The following is a 15,368-nucleotide window of genomic DNA, read 5'->3' on the forward strand; positions in this document are numbered from 1 at the left end:
AGGGTTAAGTGACTTGCCCGGGGTTCACACAGCTAGTAAGTGTCTGAGGCCAAATTTGAACTCAGGAAGATGAGTCTTCTGATCTCCAGGTCTGGTACTCCATCCACTGTGCCACCTAGCTGCCTATAGACCAGAAATAGCGCATCAAAAAAAGAAAAGAATGAAAAGAGGAATCATTGAGGCATCTTTTTAAAATTCAGAGAAGAGAGCCAAATGAAGGCCAGAAAGGAGTACAAACAAGATAGTTTTGAAAGCTATAAGTTAAATTTTTATTATACAGTTAAGAAGAAAAGCAAGCTGTAGGAAATAGAGATCTGAAGTTTCATGTACAATCTTTTTCTATTATCCTATGTATGTAAATGATCATTTTATCTGTGTTTGAATTTAGAATAAAAATATGCTCTGAGACAGTTGGCACCATCACAGAAATAGGGGTTGTAAGATGAAAACCACCTAAAGAAACTGAACGAACAGCTATTTTCTCTCTTGACATCTCCACCCCTTCCCCAAAAGCCCCATTTGAAAATATATAATAAGTCAATTTAATAGCTTATGGACTTTTCTGAGATAGTGCCAAGCACTGAAGTAAGAAATAATAGTTCCACAAGGGGTCATAACTGGCCTAAAGATTATGAGGAGTCCTATAGACATGGAAGATATAGAGAAGAACAGAAAAGCAAGGGACAACAGGTGAAAGCAACTATGGTATTAGATTGGGTATGTGATGCTTTGGATCACGGGTTTATGGGATCAGTATTCCCAGTTTTGTTCCATGCTAGTGTGATGGGGTCATCACTCCTGTTGAAACTGCTGCCTGAGGGAAATTCTACCTGGTAACTGCATTTCCTTCAAATGTAGCTAAATAGAAAGGATTTGGAATCATTACTTTAGGGTGGCCCACTTCAGAACTTCAAAAATAGTTTGGGTTATTTGGAAGCAAAAGGAGCTTCTTTGGGTCCAGCAGGAGTACTTTCTTATGATATCAATAATTAGCCATGTCTTGTGTAAGAAGGAGGAATCCATTGCCTCAATTCTACCACCTCACTTAAAGTAACTACCTTAATCAGGAATACCACCGCTGAATCTACCACTCAGTCCTTTAAACTAGATGTGAAAATACTTCAATAATTTTAGGAGTGAAAACTATTGGATGAAATGAAGTGATGCTATACAGAAAGTATATTGGTATTGGCTGAGGATACTCAATTATGCCTTGTGGGTTTTACATAAAATAACAATTCAGTTCAGAACTGGAGCATTCCAATGTTTGGCCAGCCTAGTGGTAGAAACAGTTCCAGCCAAGCCCATGAAAAGGAATTAATTGTGGGTGGAGGTGGAGGTGAAGAGAGAACTTGTGACCACCTCCCCCAGCTCAGCAATCCTCTTGAACACAAAATGATCTTGTGGACTTTGAAAGGTTGGGTGATTTTAGACTTCCCATGGATATTCTAGCACTGTCCCTGGAACAGCACTGGTACCTTGGTAGCCAAAGAAAGGCAGCTTCAGGACTCTTCAAGGACCCTAAAAGAAAGCTACGCCATACCTAAGGAGAACTATATTAGCGTCCCACAAAAGAGAAGAAGAGACTTCCAGGAGCTGTGAGTTACACTCTGCCATATGTGCTATAAGCTTGATACCATTTTCTCCTGGACTCTGTACGTATTTGTGGGAGTGTGCCCTCAATTGGAGGTGGGGTTGTTTTGTACTAACTTATTACCATATTAACTTAGTAAATGTCATTTCTCAAAGCTAATGATCTGGCTAGCTAATTGATATCAATTGATAATGAAATGGGGAGCACACTGGTTGGTGCTTGTGAACTCAATCTTATCACTTCATTTAAAGTAACACACAAGAGAATTAACTAGCCACTTTTTGTGGTCCCAACCTACCAATATGAGTGTGGATTGGGAGAATGAGCTCCAGAACGGTACTGCATTGGAGTTTTACAACAACCAGACAGCAGAGATAATCAGGGAAATGCAAAAGAAGGGATAAGTCCTAAGTTAAGTACTTGGGCACTTAAATTGGGCTCTTCAATTTTAGATGTCATCAATTTCTAATTCATAATAATAAGATCCTGATTCACTGTTATTGATATGTCCCCATCTGAGAGGAAGTATAGGACTTAGCATAGTGCTTTGAACATGGTTGGGACTTCATTAACATTTGATGAATAAATCAATAAGCAAATGGATGAATTTGGCAAAGTCCTCAATAGATCAAATTTAGTGCATTATTTTCTAGGAACCAGGAAGTGGAGTTTTTGTTCTTTCCATTCAAAGGAAGCAGTGGTTCTTCAAGCATTACTTTTTTTTCTTTAAAAATTCACTTCAGGCATTTTTCAGAGGAAGAAATTAAGGCAATCTAAAGACATGAAAAATTAGAGAAATGCAAATCAAAACAACTCTGAGGTACCATATCACACCTATCAGATTGGCTAACATGACAAAACAGGAAAATGATAGATGTTGGAGAAGATGTAGGAAAAATGGAACAATAATGCATTGTTGGTGGAGTTGTGAACTGATCGATCCATTCTGGAGCGCAATTTGCAACTATGCCCAAAGGGTTACAAAACCGTGCATACACTTTGACCCAGCAATACCACTTCTAGGTCTGTATCCCAAAGAGATCATAAAAATGGGGAAAGGACCTACACTTCAGAAAAACCTGGAAAGACTTATATGAACTGATGCTAAGTGAAGTGAGCAGAACCAGGAGAACATTGTACACAGTAGTAGCCACATTGTGTGATGACTGACTTGGCTCTTCTCAGCAATGCAAGGATCTAAGACAACTCCAAAAGACTCATGATGGAAGATGCTATCCACATCAAGAGAAAGAACTATGGAGTCTGAATGCAGATGCAGATGGAAGCACACTACTTGATCTCCTTTTCTTTTGTTGTTTTGTTTTCCTTTTTCTTGTGGTTCCTCCCATTGGTTCTAATTTTTCTTTACATCATGACTAATGTGAAAGTATGCTTACTGTGAATGTATAAGTAGAGCCTATATCAGACTGCATGCTGTCTCGGGGGGGGGGGGAGAGGCAGGGGGAGAAAATTTAAAACTCAAAATCTTATGGAAGTGAATGTTGAAAACTAAAAATAAATAAATAAATAGTTAAAAAAATAAAAAGTCATTTCATTTTCATTGTAATCCCTCCAGAGCAATTCTTTTTTTCAGTTAGAGAGATCTTACTACCTCAAAAAGAGATTAATGATCATTGGTTTTGAATATAAAACATTTCAAAGTTTGAAACTGACATAATGCGATTCAAATAGAAAATTAGACATTTTTTCCTTTCCATCTTAAGTTTCCCACTGGGATGAATACCTGGATCTAGTATTTCATAGGCTAAGAAAATGATTGTGAAGAACTTGGCAGTAGCTGATGCCCATGGAGGACAGACAGGTGGCTGTAGATAATTTTTCAAATGCTCACGATAGAGAAAGATACACTTGGCAGCCACAGGATGCCTGAACCTTATATTTGGCCAAGTCGTTTTTTTTCTTAGTAGGGCTTTGCTTCAGTCATTGAGTAGGACTTTATATTTTTCTAGCTGTGCGCTTTAGCCAGGTGTCTGAAGCTCAAAGTGGGATGATCCAGCTGTGATTGTCACAGGGCATGTTCTCCCCACCTCTTACGACAGTTTCATTCTTCTACAGGGAAAAGATATGTCAGCTCCATGCTGCGCCATTTTGAGTATCCCAGGCTAAAAGTAGTGTTTCAAGATCTCTGTCTCATAACATAACAAGTGAAAAATGTGAACATGATCGAGCTTGGCATTCACATCTTTCCACAAAATATCATGCAGTCCAATGAAATGGTTTGCTTGGATATCATGCATTAGATGAAACTTAGAATTCCCGGTCCTACTATTTTTTCCCTTGGCTAAGTGAAGCTCATTGAAGAAGAGCTTCCTTTAGAAATAGTAATTTTTGGATATTCCCCAGTCTTCTGTCTATTTTTCTTCCAGGAACTAAATGTTTATTGACTTCAAAAGGCAGAGATGGGCAGGGATTGCGAGGAGGGATGAGAATCCACAGGAGAGGAAACAGAAAAATTTTTCAAAAGCCTCTTGATCCCTAAGTTGTTAGCAAAGATACAATTTACAAGACAGAAATAAAAAACATTAAGTAAATCCAAAAGCAAAATCAAACAATCTAACAAACAACCAAACAAAAACTTAAGTATCCAGGAGGAGGGGGAAGTCCACAGTGTTAAATGTTGCTAAGAAGAACGTGGTCTGAGAAAAGGCTATCAGATTGGCAATTGAGAGAGATCCTTGGTGACTTTGAAGAGAGAGCAGTTTTAGCCGAGTGAGGAGTCCAGGATAAGGAAGAGGTTATGAATTTGGGAGACGAAGGATGGTGGTGCCCTTAATGGAAACAGTGAAGTTTGGAAGAGGGAAAGGAAGTCCAAACCATGCCATATAGTATCCATCCCTTCCTGCGCCCAACCCCCAAGTTTCCCTTTACCTGTTGTCTTCCCTTATTACGATGTCAACTTCTGGAGGGCAAGGCTTATCTTGCTTCCTTCTTTTTGTATTCCCAGAACTTAGCACAATGTCTGGCACATAGTAAGTGCTTAATAAATGCTCTATCTAATCATAACCTATTCACACCTCTTCATCATGTGCAACTCACTCTTTTCTCCACAAAATGAAGTGTGTGTGTGGATGTATGGAGGCCTTATAGCACTGTCTCTGAGGGCAGAGTATGTTTACTACAGTATATTTTCCCCCATCATGGGGGTAAAGGAGGGTGAGAATGCCAAGAAATTGCCCCCTTGAAGTTATTTCATAGCATTCATTTGGAAAACCACTGCTGTAGAGATAGAGTGTGGCACTCTACCATATACCAGAAACTCTGCCTCTGGCATTGCCACTTAGCAGTGGGATTTTGTTCAACCTGTGATTAAGAAGTGGAAGGAGCTTTAGAGCATCTCTAATACAACTCTAATTTCACAGTTGAGGAAACTGAGGTCTCGAAATGTGACGTTTGACTCTTCCTTCCTTTCCTGGAACTTCATGTCACATTTATTATATCTCTGAAATCTCTGTGCCTTTCTCTTTTCTTTCTATACTCTCTTACTTGGTCAGTTCACCAGCTCCCATGGGTTCAGTTGTCTCTATGCAAGTAATGCATAGATCTGTCTAATCTTAATGTCTCTCCTGAGCTCTAGTCTCACATCACCAGCTGCGCATTGTTCATTTTGAATTAGACTTCCTGTAGGCGTTTCAAACTCAACATGTCCATAATGAAAATCATCTTTCTTTCTCTCTTCCAGACCTACCTATTACTGTCAAGGTAATTGCCATCTCACTAGTCACCAAGGTCACTATCATGGTTTCAGACTTGATTCCTCACCCCTCATATCCAAACCATTACCAAGTCTTGTTTCTACCTTTACAACATCTCTCAGGTCCTTTCTCTACTCACACTGCCATCTCCTTCATCCAGACTGCCATCGCTTCTTGCCTGGACTACTGCAATAACCTTCTAATCGATTTCCATGAATCTATTCTCTACAAACTGGATGTCCCATAGACATCTTAAACTCAACATGTTCAAAACTAAACTCATTATCTCTGCCCCACCCCCAAGCCCTCCTCCTTCCTAACCATCCTATTACTGTTGAAGGTACCACCATCTTCCCAGTCAATCAAGCTCACAACTCAGATGCCATACTTGATTTCTTACTCTTATCTTCACTCCACTTCCACCCCAGCCATATCCAATCTGTTGCCAAGGCCTGTCAATTTTACCTTTCTAACATGTCTTGCAAATACCTCCTTTCTCCTCTGACACTGCTACTACCCTGGTGCAGTCCCCTAATCACTTTATGCCTAGACTACTGCAAAAGCACACTGATCGGTCTGGAAGTCTCTCTGCACTCTAGTTCATCATCCACTCAGCTGTCAAAGTGATATTCCTAAAGCACGTCTGACCATGTGGACCCCACCCCTCTCCAATAAGCTTCAGTAGCTCCTTATCATCTCCAGGATAAAATACAAAATCCTCTGTTTGGCATTCAAAGCCCTTCATATTGCTCCCACCCCGTTTCCCACACCTTGCACCCTAGTAGGTACTTTGTTACTCAATGACACTGGCTTTCTTGCTTACCCTCAAACAAGGCATTGCATTGTTGGATGCCAGGCATTTTCACTGGTTATCTCCCATGCCTGGAATGCTCTCCCCCTCCTTATCTCTGCCTCAAAGCTTCCTTCAATTCCAAGGTAAAATCTCACCTTTGATAGGAAGCCTTTCCTGATTCCTCTTAAATTCTACTGCCTTTCCGCTGTTGATTATTTTCAATTTATCCTGTATAGGCCTTGTTCACACATAATTGTTTGCATGTCATCTCCCTTATTAGACCTTAGCTTCTTGAGAGCAGGGGCTGTCTTTGCCTTGCTTTGAATTCTCAGCATAGAGCAGAGTGCCTGACATACAATAAGTAGGTGCTTAATATTTATTGACTGACTTTGGCTGTAGCTTATCTAAAGAATATGTCAACCATGTCACTCTAGCAGCTCCCAATTATCTCCAAGGTGAAATACAACGTTACTGTTTGACATGTAAAGCTCTTCACACCCCAGATACCTTTGAAACTTCTTAGTAATGTTACTCCCCTTCATGCATTCTATGGTCCAGATACATGTTAGCCTACCTTTATACTGTTCCTTGCATATGATACCTCTACTAATGATTAGGTTTTACAAGTTTTATAGAACAAATCCTTTTATTAAGGGGATTTGTTCTGTGAAATTTGGATTCAGTCAAAGGGCTGCAGTTGAGGACCTCGAGGGCCACATGTGGTCTCGAAGCTGCAGGTTCCTCACCCCTGAATCCCTTGCCTTTTCACTGGTTGTTCCCCATACTTGGAATGCTCCTCTTCCTCCTTATTTCCTCTTCTGTCTTTCCTTGGCTTTAAGACTCAGCTGAAGGGGCAGCTAGGTGGTGCAGTGGATAGAGCTCTGGCCTTGGAGTCAGGAGGACCTGAGTTCACATACAGCCTCAGACACTTGACACTTACTAGCTGTGTGACCTTAGGCAAGTCACTTAACCCCAATTGCCTCGCCAAGAAGCAAAAATAAAAAAAAAGACTCAGTTGAATTCCCACTTTCTGCTTTCCACTGGCAAAGGAGGCCTTTTCTAGTCCCCACTGCTAGTACTTTCTTCTCTAAGATTAATTTGCATTGTCTCTTTCTCCATATATGTGTGTATCCTAGTAATTTACATGTGATCTCTCCCATTCAAATAGAAGTTCCTTGAGGGCAGTGGCTATTTTTGCCTGCATGGTAAGCACTTAATAAATGCCTTTTGAATGAGTAATAATAATACAAATGACATTTTAATACTTTACATTTATTGGTGGTCAGTTTTTAAATACATCATTGCAATATGTAATGACATACTCCAGCAAAACATTTTGTAGTATGAAATTGTTTCTGGGGTGCTGATAGTCAGTGAGAGGTATACAAGTGAGATGATCAGCTGTTATGCCTTCCCAATTAGCATGTAAGTTCCTTGAGGACAAGGACTATTTTCTTGCCTTTCTTTGTATCCCCAGTATTTAGCACAGTCCCTGGCACACAGTATATGCTTAATAAATGTTTGTTGATTGGCTGGATAAAGCCTTTTAATGCTCAAAGTAGAGACCCATATCCTTCTTAAGAGGAAATGATGGTCCATTGATGTGAGAAAGTTGATGACTACTACTAATTTATAACTCCTTACAGGATTTATTCTATATGTGGATTTGCTTTTAGTAGAATTAGGCCTTTTATTTCACCTATATATCTATAGATATTAATATATATGTATACATATACACATAAATCATATATGGATGTGTGCACAAACCCAAGACCTCTATCTCTATAACTACTTATTCTATTACACTATCATTATACCTTGTCCTCAGTAAGTTAGGGAGCAGAGCGTACTGTGGCAATTTTATAGCTGAATAAACCAAGTCACAGAGAAGAAAACTGGACAGTTCAGTTTTCTTGTAACATCCTTTATGTAATCTTGAATTTGACATTTTTTTCATTTCCTTGACGCTCTTCTCTCTTGTCCCAAGTGATTATAATGGCAATTGGGGATCTCTTTTGGTCTCATGGCCGCTGGCCTGGCTATAGGGTATTGTAGCAGAGAGGATGTTGGCCAGACATGATGACACTATCCTTCCTCTCCATGTCTATTACCAACAAGAGCTGAGGAGGCTAAAGTCAGACTTGGAGTTATATCATCAGCTTGTCATCAACTCTTCTCATTTCCATTTATTTGGTGACCAAACTCCTTATTAATCAATTTAGAATCTTACTGGGCAATATTCAATGTTGAACATTTATAATAGGTAAATTGACTTCTTCCTTTCTTGTGCCTGATCAGTACATGCTGTTCTATTAAAATTCATACTTGGAAAATAGTAAGATTCTAAAAGACGTTATTTCACCCATTAGGTTTGTTTTGGCCGTATCTCTGGGAAGTGCAGTCATGTAATGACGAATGCTTTAAAAAATTCTATGATATAAATTCTTGGCTCTAAATAAATATATACATACTCCATGTGGGTGTCTCCTAATGCACTTTCTTACATCAGTATCACCAGCTTTAGACACATATGCTAAGGGAAGATAATCACAATTTTTTTTACCTAATTAAAATCTAAATGGGTAAAGAAAATACTCCAGTTTTTACTAGATTATAATCAGTAATGATAACTTTAGCTGAATTTGGCAAAGTCATATTATGGGTCTGTATCAAGTTGGTTTGGAGTACATGATGAGATTCTTGGGTACAAGGAAGCTTTGTTTATAGGCTGGCACAGCTCTACTGATAAGATTAAACGCATTTGGATGAAAATATTCCTGAGAAATGTTAGTCTTTTCTGCCACCACAAAGTCAACAGTGTAAAAGGTAAAATGGTATGGTTTTTAGGTCATTTACTCTTTGTGACCCTATTTTTTTGGGGGGGGACAAAGATTCTGGAGTGGTTTGCCATTTCTTTCTCCAGCTCATTTTACAGATGAGGAAACTGAGACAAACAGGGTTAAGTGACTTGCCCAGGGTCATATAGCCAGTGATAATACTATAGTCCTTTCCTACCAATCCCACTAGTTAACATTTTGTTCACTACTCAGATAGACTCTTCTCCCTCATCTGATCTTATAACACTGAAGTGTGGTATAATGGAAAGAACAATGGTTTTATTTAGAAGATTTGGATTTGGATATTGACTCTGCTACTAAGTATACATGTGACATTGAGAAAATAATTTTGTTTTTCCATTTTGAGCCTCAGTTTTCTCATTTTGTAAATGAGGCATTTAGGTCAGATTATCCCTAAGGTTCCTTCTTGTTATAATTTCTGTTTTTTATCATATTCTAACTTGTATGTCTCCCCCTTTCCCTTACATTAGATTATAAGCTTTCTGAGGGATCTCAAAATGACCTTGTGAATGGGTAAAAGTTATCATCCATTGTAGTTTTTTTACAGATGAGTCAAATGAGGCTCAGAGACTTGTCTGAAGTCTTACAGGTAACAAGTAATAGGAGCAGGACTAGACCCATTTTCTCTTTGCTAGTCCAGTGTTCTTCTTACTATATCACTTTGCGTGTTATGTGGTAAGAATATTTGTTATTCATAAAATATATTTTTCTTGAGTGAGACCTAAGAATGAAGTTTTTGTTCATAATATAACTATAATTAATATTAAAACTAATTTTTTTTGTAATTAAGTACATGCTAAACTTAATTTAAATCATAAATAGGTCTTAACTACTCAAGAAATTTTTTTTCACTACTTTTCCAATGGGTTAGGATTACTTTGCTCAGAATTACTTCTGCAATAATCAGTGAAATGGAATTGCTATTGTTAATGGTGTAATTTTTGTCTTATTAGTGTAGTGTTAAATGAAAGCTACATTTTAGTAAGGATGAACAAAACACAAGCAGAAAAATGGAAATCTTTTTATGTTGAGTGAAATGAAACAAAATGAGTCTATATGCTTTGGCTGCTATTGGACATATGTATTTTGATAAATAAAAGTGATCAAATAGGCCTGATCTTGTGAAATTATGGGCATAGTTATTAAACTGAACAGTCTAAGGGTTTCAGAAAAGATCTTGTCTTGACTGAGACCAAGATCTCTTTTTTTTCTTACTCCCTACTTTCCAACACACAAAACACTTCTAACACTTATTATCCTCCTTTTTCTATAACAAAGGATGGTACTGCTGGTGATAGTAGCAAGTAAACAAAATCCATTCTCATTTTGTGACTTCTGATTTTGGGAAAACTAACCACTACACTGGGTTGTTCTTACAAGCTGTACATGCCTTCCTTCTGGTTTCATGATATGAATTAATGTCACATCTGATAACAAGAATGATGAAATCCCTTCTTTCCCACAGAGGCCTATGACTGTTCTACCTTGGAAGGAAAAAGGATTATATGGCTCCTATTTTATAATAGCATTTCTTCCCTCCCCATAACCCCACTCTCATCATCACAACTTCAACTACTCCCCTCCCTCCTTCCATTTTCTTGGCATTGACCTGTAGTGTTCTAAGCAGTGAAGAGGTTTGATTCATGTCCTAAAGATTTCCTTACATGTCTAACTCAGCCAATTTTCACACACATTTATTAGGCTCTCGTGATGGCTTAGAAATTTAAGCCCACCTCTGTATGCATCATGGCTTATAGCCGCTATTGTGCATGGGATGGCCAAATTGGCATTCTCAAATATCCAACTTCATGTTTTGGGTTGTATTAAGTTTCCTTTCTAATTCACATAAAGTGAAATTCATTTAGGGAGATGTTGTTAAGCACAGTTCTGTGGGAGAGGCAAGCAATGTACTGTAGTAGTGGTAGGGTCAATGGCAGGTGCTAAGTTTGGAAAGAAATGCATTGTACTGGTTCAATGGAATTGCTTCATGAAATTAGGGGCCCATTAAACAAGCTGAGTTCTTGACCTCCAATTCCCTCATGCTGCTGTAGAGGGATTGGATTGCAAACATGGCTTATGTTACCTTAGACCAGTCCCCTGTTTTCCACTCATAGCAGCCTGTGTAGTCTTCACACTCCTCCTCTGCTTTTGGCCTGGTGGTTCGATCGCATTTTCCTTGGGAGTTGGTGCATGTCACTGTTCTCCTCTGTGTTCCTACTCCACAGTCAGCAGAACACTGAAAAACACCATTTGGATGATCATCATTATCATCTACATTGTCTCTGCAAATACCCAGCACAGTCAACTCTCAGTTGTTCAAGGACACATTTTTCAGTCTGTACATTATCCTCTCCCTTTAGCATTTCTTTCTTGATTCATTCAGCTCATTAGAACTTTTACTAGAAAATAACGAAAACAGATTCAATCCAAACTGTTCAATTCTGATGCTTGGGAGCCACTCTGGTGAAAAGATATGTTGGGAAAAGAGGGTGTATATAATGACTGAGGAAAAAGTTTGTTTGGAAATTAGCTGAGTATTTTTTTTTTCCCATTATCAAGAAGACTTAAGGAGAGGGGACTTGCAGAATGTGAGTATTTGAGAATTTAAGATAATTCTAAATATCCTTTACTCCTTGTCTTTCAACTTTGTAACTCCTTGTTGAATATTTGTTGTAAAAGTTAGTAAAGGGCAGAGAAAATGATTGGTTTGAACTCCTTTTCCTTCTCTTTCATGATATAAGAATTAATAAGCAGTGAAATGGTCATCAGGCAAGCAGCAGGTACTAGGAAGAAATATGGGGTGCTGGTAGTATATAGGTTAGTACAGAATCCTAGAAATATATTGTGTTGGGACTGAAAGAAACTTCCAGGGATCATATAATCCATTTTTTATAGACTCTTTGTGGGACTTCATCAACTCTATCTCATGCAACTATCACATTTAAAGGTAATTGATATGCAAGATATATAGGAAACATTAGGAAAGGTTTGAACACTGATTAGCTGTTATTTCCCATATCAAGTCAGTTAACTTGGGATCTATATGGAACCTCAGCAAAGACACATTAGTTTAGGAATTCTAAGGCTAGTTTCCCCTGAGAAAGTATACCACTTTTAAGAATACTAACAGCTCAGAACCAAATATATTTTTTCGGTGAAACCCAGATGGTTTCTTAAAGATGGAAACAGAAGAGAGGCCACGTGACCCAATGTTATATAAAACTATTCTCAGTAAGATGGAATACAGCATAAAGTGGGCCTGTCTTGGACCCTTTGTAAATTAGTCATTGAAAAATAGTAAAATTATCATTATTGGGTGGTGGTTTTAACATGAATCCCAAGGACAGCATTGCAATGAAGCTCCAGGGTAAATTTTTTTCTGTCTAGTATATTGTTCACTTATGGGTTTATAGAGACATTTCTTAACAAAGAGGTTAGGTGAGGTTGGAGTAGAATTTGAACGATACATAAACTATCAGATTACAAGATTTAATACCTCTAGTGTCAAGTTCTCACCTTAAAATGGCAAAAGAAAAACTGACAGTGTGATACTTTATAAAAAGTGAAGATATTCTATGGTGTTTTCTGAGCCTATTGTCAGAAAGCATTCCATTAGAGTGGGGGTGGGGAGGGACAAAAATGATACTAGGATGAGACATGACACACTAACTGGACAAGTCTCTGCCTGCTTGTTTAACTACCTTAAAAAATAAACCCAGACAGTTCTGACCTGGTAACCTTGTTAAGAACATGACTGACAAGTGTTTATGAGTTGGCAAGCAAACAGAGATGCTTTTAAATACCTAACAGGAAACATGGTCTAGCAAAACTGGGAAGATTTCCATTTGATTTGCTGTGTGTTGATGATTACTGTGAGCTCCTCAAGGAAGTCATGCTTCTGTATTTAACAGAAACATATAATTCCTGGATATAATCGATCAGACTCCCTTCATGGGTCAAGAGGCTAGATTCTTCCATGTAGGCCTTTATAGAATAATCACATCTTAGAAGATCTCAGAGGATTCTGGGAGGAATTTTTTCATACTCCCCAAAGTTCTATCAGATAATGTAGAGAATTTTTATGTGCCATATTAGCTCAGAATGGAACTAAAATGGAATTTTTATTCCATTTTCTAACCTTGACTAATTTACTCAAACATACTGGGGACTCATATTAATTTTCTTTAACTGTAGTGAGTGTTTTTGAAAAAAAAACATCTATACAGGAGGTGGAGTCAAGATGATAGAGTAAAGGCGGGAATTCACCTGTATTCTCCCACATCCCCCTCCAAACAACTTTAAATTAACTCCTCAAATCAAATTCTGGAGCAGTTGAACCAACAAAAAGTCAGGGTGAAACAATTTCCCAGCCCAAGATAACTTAGGGGGTCATAAGGAAAAGTCTCTCACACTGGGGTGATGATTGGGCCTGGAACACAGCACAAACCTTGTTGCAACAATGCCAGCAACTTGGAGGTGGCTGCATCAGCAGCGGCAACAACTTTGGGAGTTAGCCCACATACGGCAAGGGGGGTAGACAACTGGTCAAAAAGAGATTACAAGGGACCCTTTGTTGGTCCTGGCTTCAGGACCCTGTTTCATTGCCAGTATGGAGTTCTACTTCAAAGTACTAGGACAGAGAAGAGTGCTTGTGGTTGTTCACAGGGGAGCAGGGACCCAGGTTTCAGTTTCAACACAAAAAGGAGCACTAGTACTTGTAGCTGCAGGAGAGGAGGGGACCTGGTCACAGTTGCAAGGCCAAGAGGAGTGCTAGCACTTGTGCCTAACAAGGTGCCTTCCTGGGTAAAGACCAGAGTACAGGCCAGGAGAACAGTGACCACACCTCTCTTTAGAGCATACTGCCTTGGAAGCACAGAAAACTTACAGACCCCCCAAAATAGCTCTGTAAACAACTGCATGAACAACCTGAAGCTTCAAACAATGCCCTCTTAACCTTGGGGGCAAAATCCAACATATATGGAATAACATACACACTCAGTTGGGTATAGAAATCTATCTTACTCTACAAAGAAGTAGGAGGAGAAGGTAAAAAAGAATGGGGTGGGGCTGATAGAAGGGAGGGTGAATTAAGGAAGGCAGTGGTCAGAAGGGACAGGGTAAAAAGACAGAGAGGAAGAGTGATGAACTAGGAAAAAATAGGATGGAGGGAAATGCACAGTGATCATAACTCTTAATATGAATAGGATAAACTCATCCATAAAACAGAAAGAGAATGGACTAAAAAACAGAATTCGGCAATATGTTGTTTATAAGAAACACACTTGAAACCGAAAGATAAACAGTCTAAAAATAAGGAGCAGGAGCAGAATCTATTATGCTGAGGTAAAAAAGAAAAAAAAAACCCAGTAGCAATCATGATCTTAGATAAAGCAAAAACAAAAATAGACCTAATAAAAACAGATAAGTAGATAAACTACATTTTGCTAAAAGGTACCATAAGACAATGAACTAATATCAATACTAAATATTTAGGTACCAAAATGATATAGCATCCAAATTCTTAAAGGAAAAGTTAAATGAATTACAGGAGGAAATGAATAGAAGTATACTAGTGAGGGACCTCAACTTTCCCCTCTCAGAACTAGATAAATCTAACCATAAAATTAGTAAGAAAGAAGTTAAGGATGTGAATAGAATTTTAGGAAAGTTATTTATAACAGAACTCTGGAGCAAATTGGTTGAGAATATAAAAGAGTATAACTTTTTCTGAGGTGTACATGACATCTCACAAAAATTGACCACATATTAGGGCATAAAAACCTTCTAAACAAAGGCAAAAAAGAAGAAATATTAAGTGCACGCCTTTCAGACCATAATGCTATAAAAATTACATTCAATAAAGGGCCAGGGAAGCATAGATTAAAAATTAATTGGAAACTAATCTAATCTTAAAGAATATGTGGGTCAAAGAACAAATCACAGAAACAATCAATAATTTCATTAAAGAGAATGAAAATGAGACAACAAACCAAAATTTGTGAGATATAGCTAAAGCAGTACTTAGGGAAAAAAAAGGGAGAGAGAGCAGATCAAGGACTTGGGCATGTAACTAAAAAAATCAGAAAAAAAACAAAAAATCTCCAATTAAACAACAAAATAGAAATACTGAAAATCAAAGGAGAGATTAATAAAATTGAAAGTTAAAAAAATCATTGAACTAATCAATAAAACTAGGATCTAGTTTTATGGAAAAAAAGCAATAAAATAGATAAACCATTGATTGATTTGATTTAAAAAAAGAAAATCAAATTACCAGCATCAAATATAAAAGGGTGAATGTACCACCAATTAAGATGAAATTAATGCAATTTTTAGGAGTTATTTTGCCTAATCACATGCTAGTAAAACTGATGATCTAAGGTAGGGGTGGGTAACCTGCCACCTTG

The 15,368-nt window shown here is 38.1% G+C and overlaps 1 protein-coding gene across 1 annotated transcript in view; it reads right to left on the reverse strand.

Moving 5' to 3' along the window:
* The window catches only part of ADAMTS17 (ADAM metallopeptidase with thrombospondin type 1 motif 17), a 471,203-nt gene that overhangs the window by 18,015 nt on the left and 437,820 nt on the right, over positions 1–15,368 (reverse strand). The window contains exon 20 of the mRNA XM_027852040.1: positions 11,045–11,197. Within this exon, the coding sequence (XP_027707841.1) occupies positions 11,045–11,197 (153 nt within the window). The remainder of the gene's footprint in view (positions 1–11,044; positions 11,198–15,368) is intronic.

This window comes from Vombatus ursinus, unplaced genomic scaffold (assembly GCF_900497805.2).
Source record: "Vombatus ursinus unplaced genomic scaffold, bare-nosed wombat genome assembly UNPS02009205.1, whole genome shotgun sequence".
Taxonomy (NCBI): Eukaryota; Metazoa; Chordata; class Mammalia; order Diprotodontia; family Vombatidae; genus Vombatus; species Vombatus ursinus.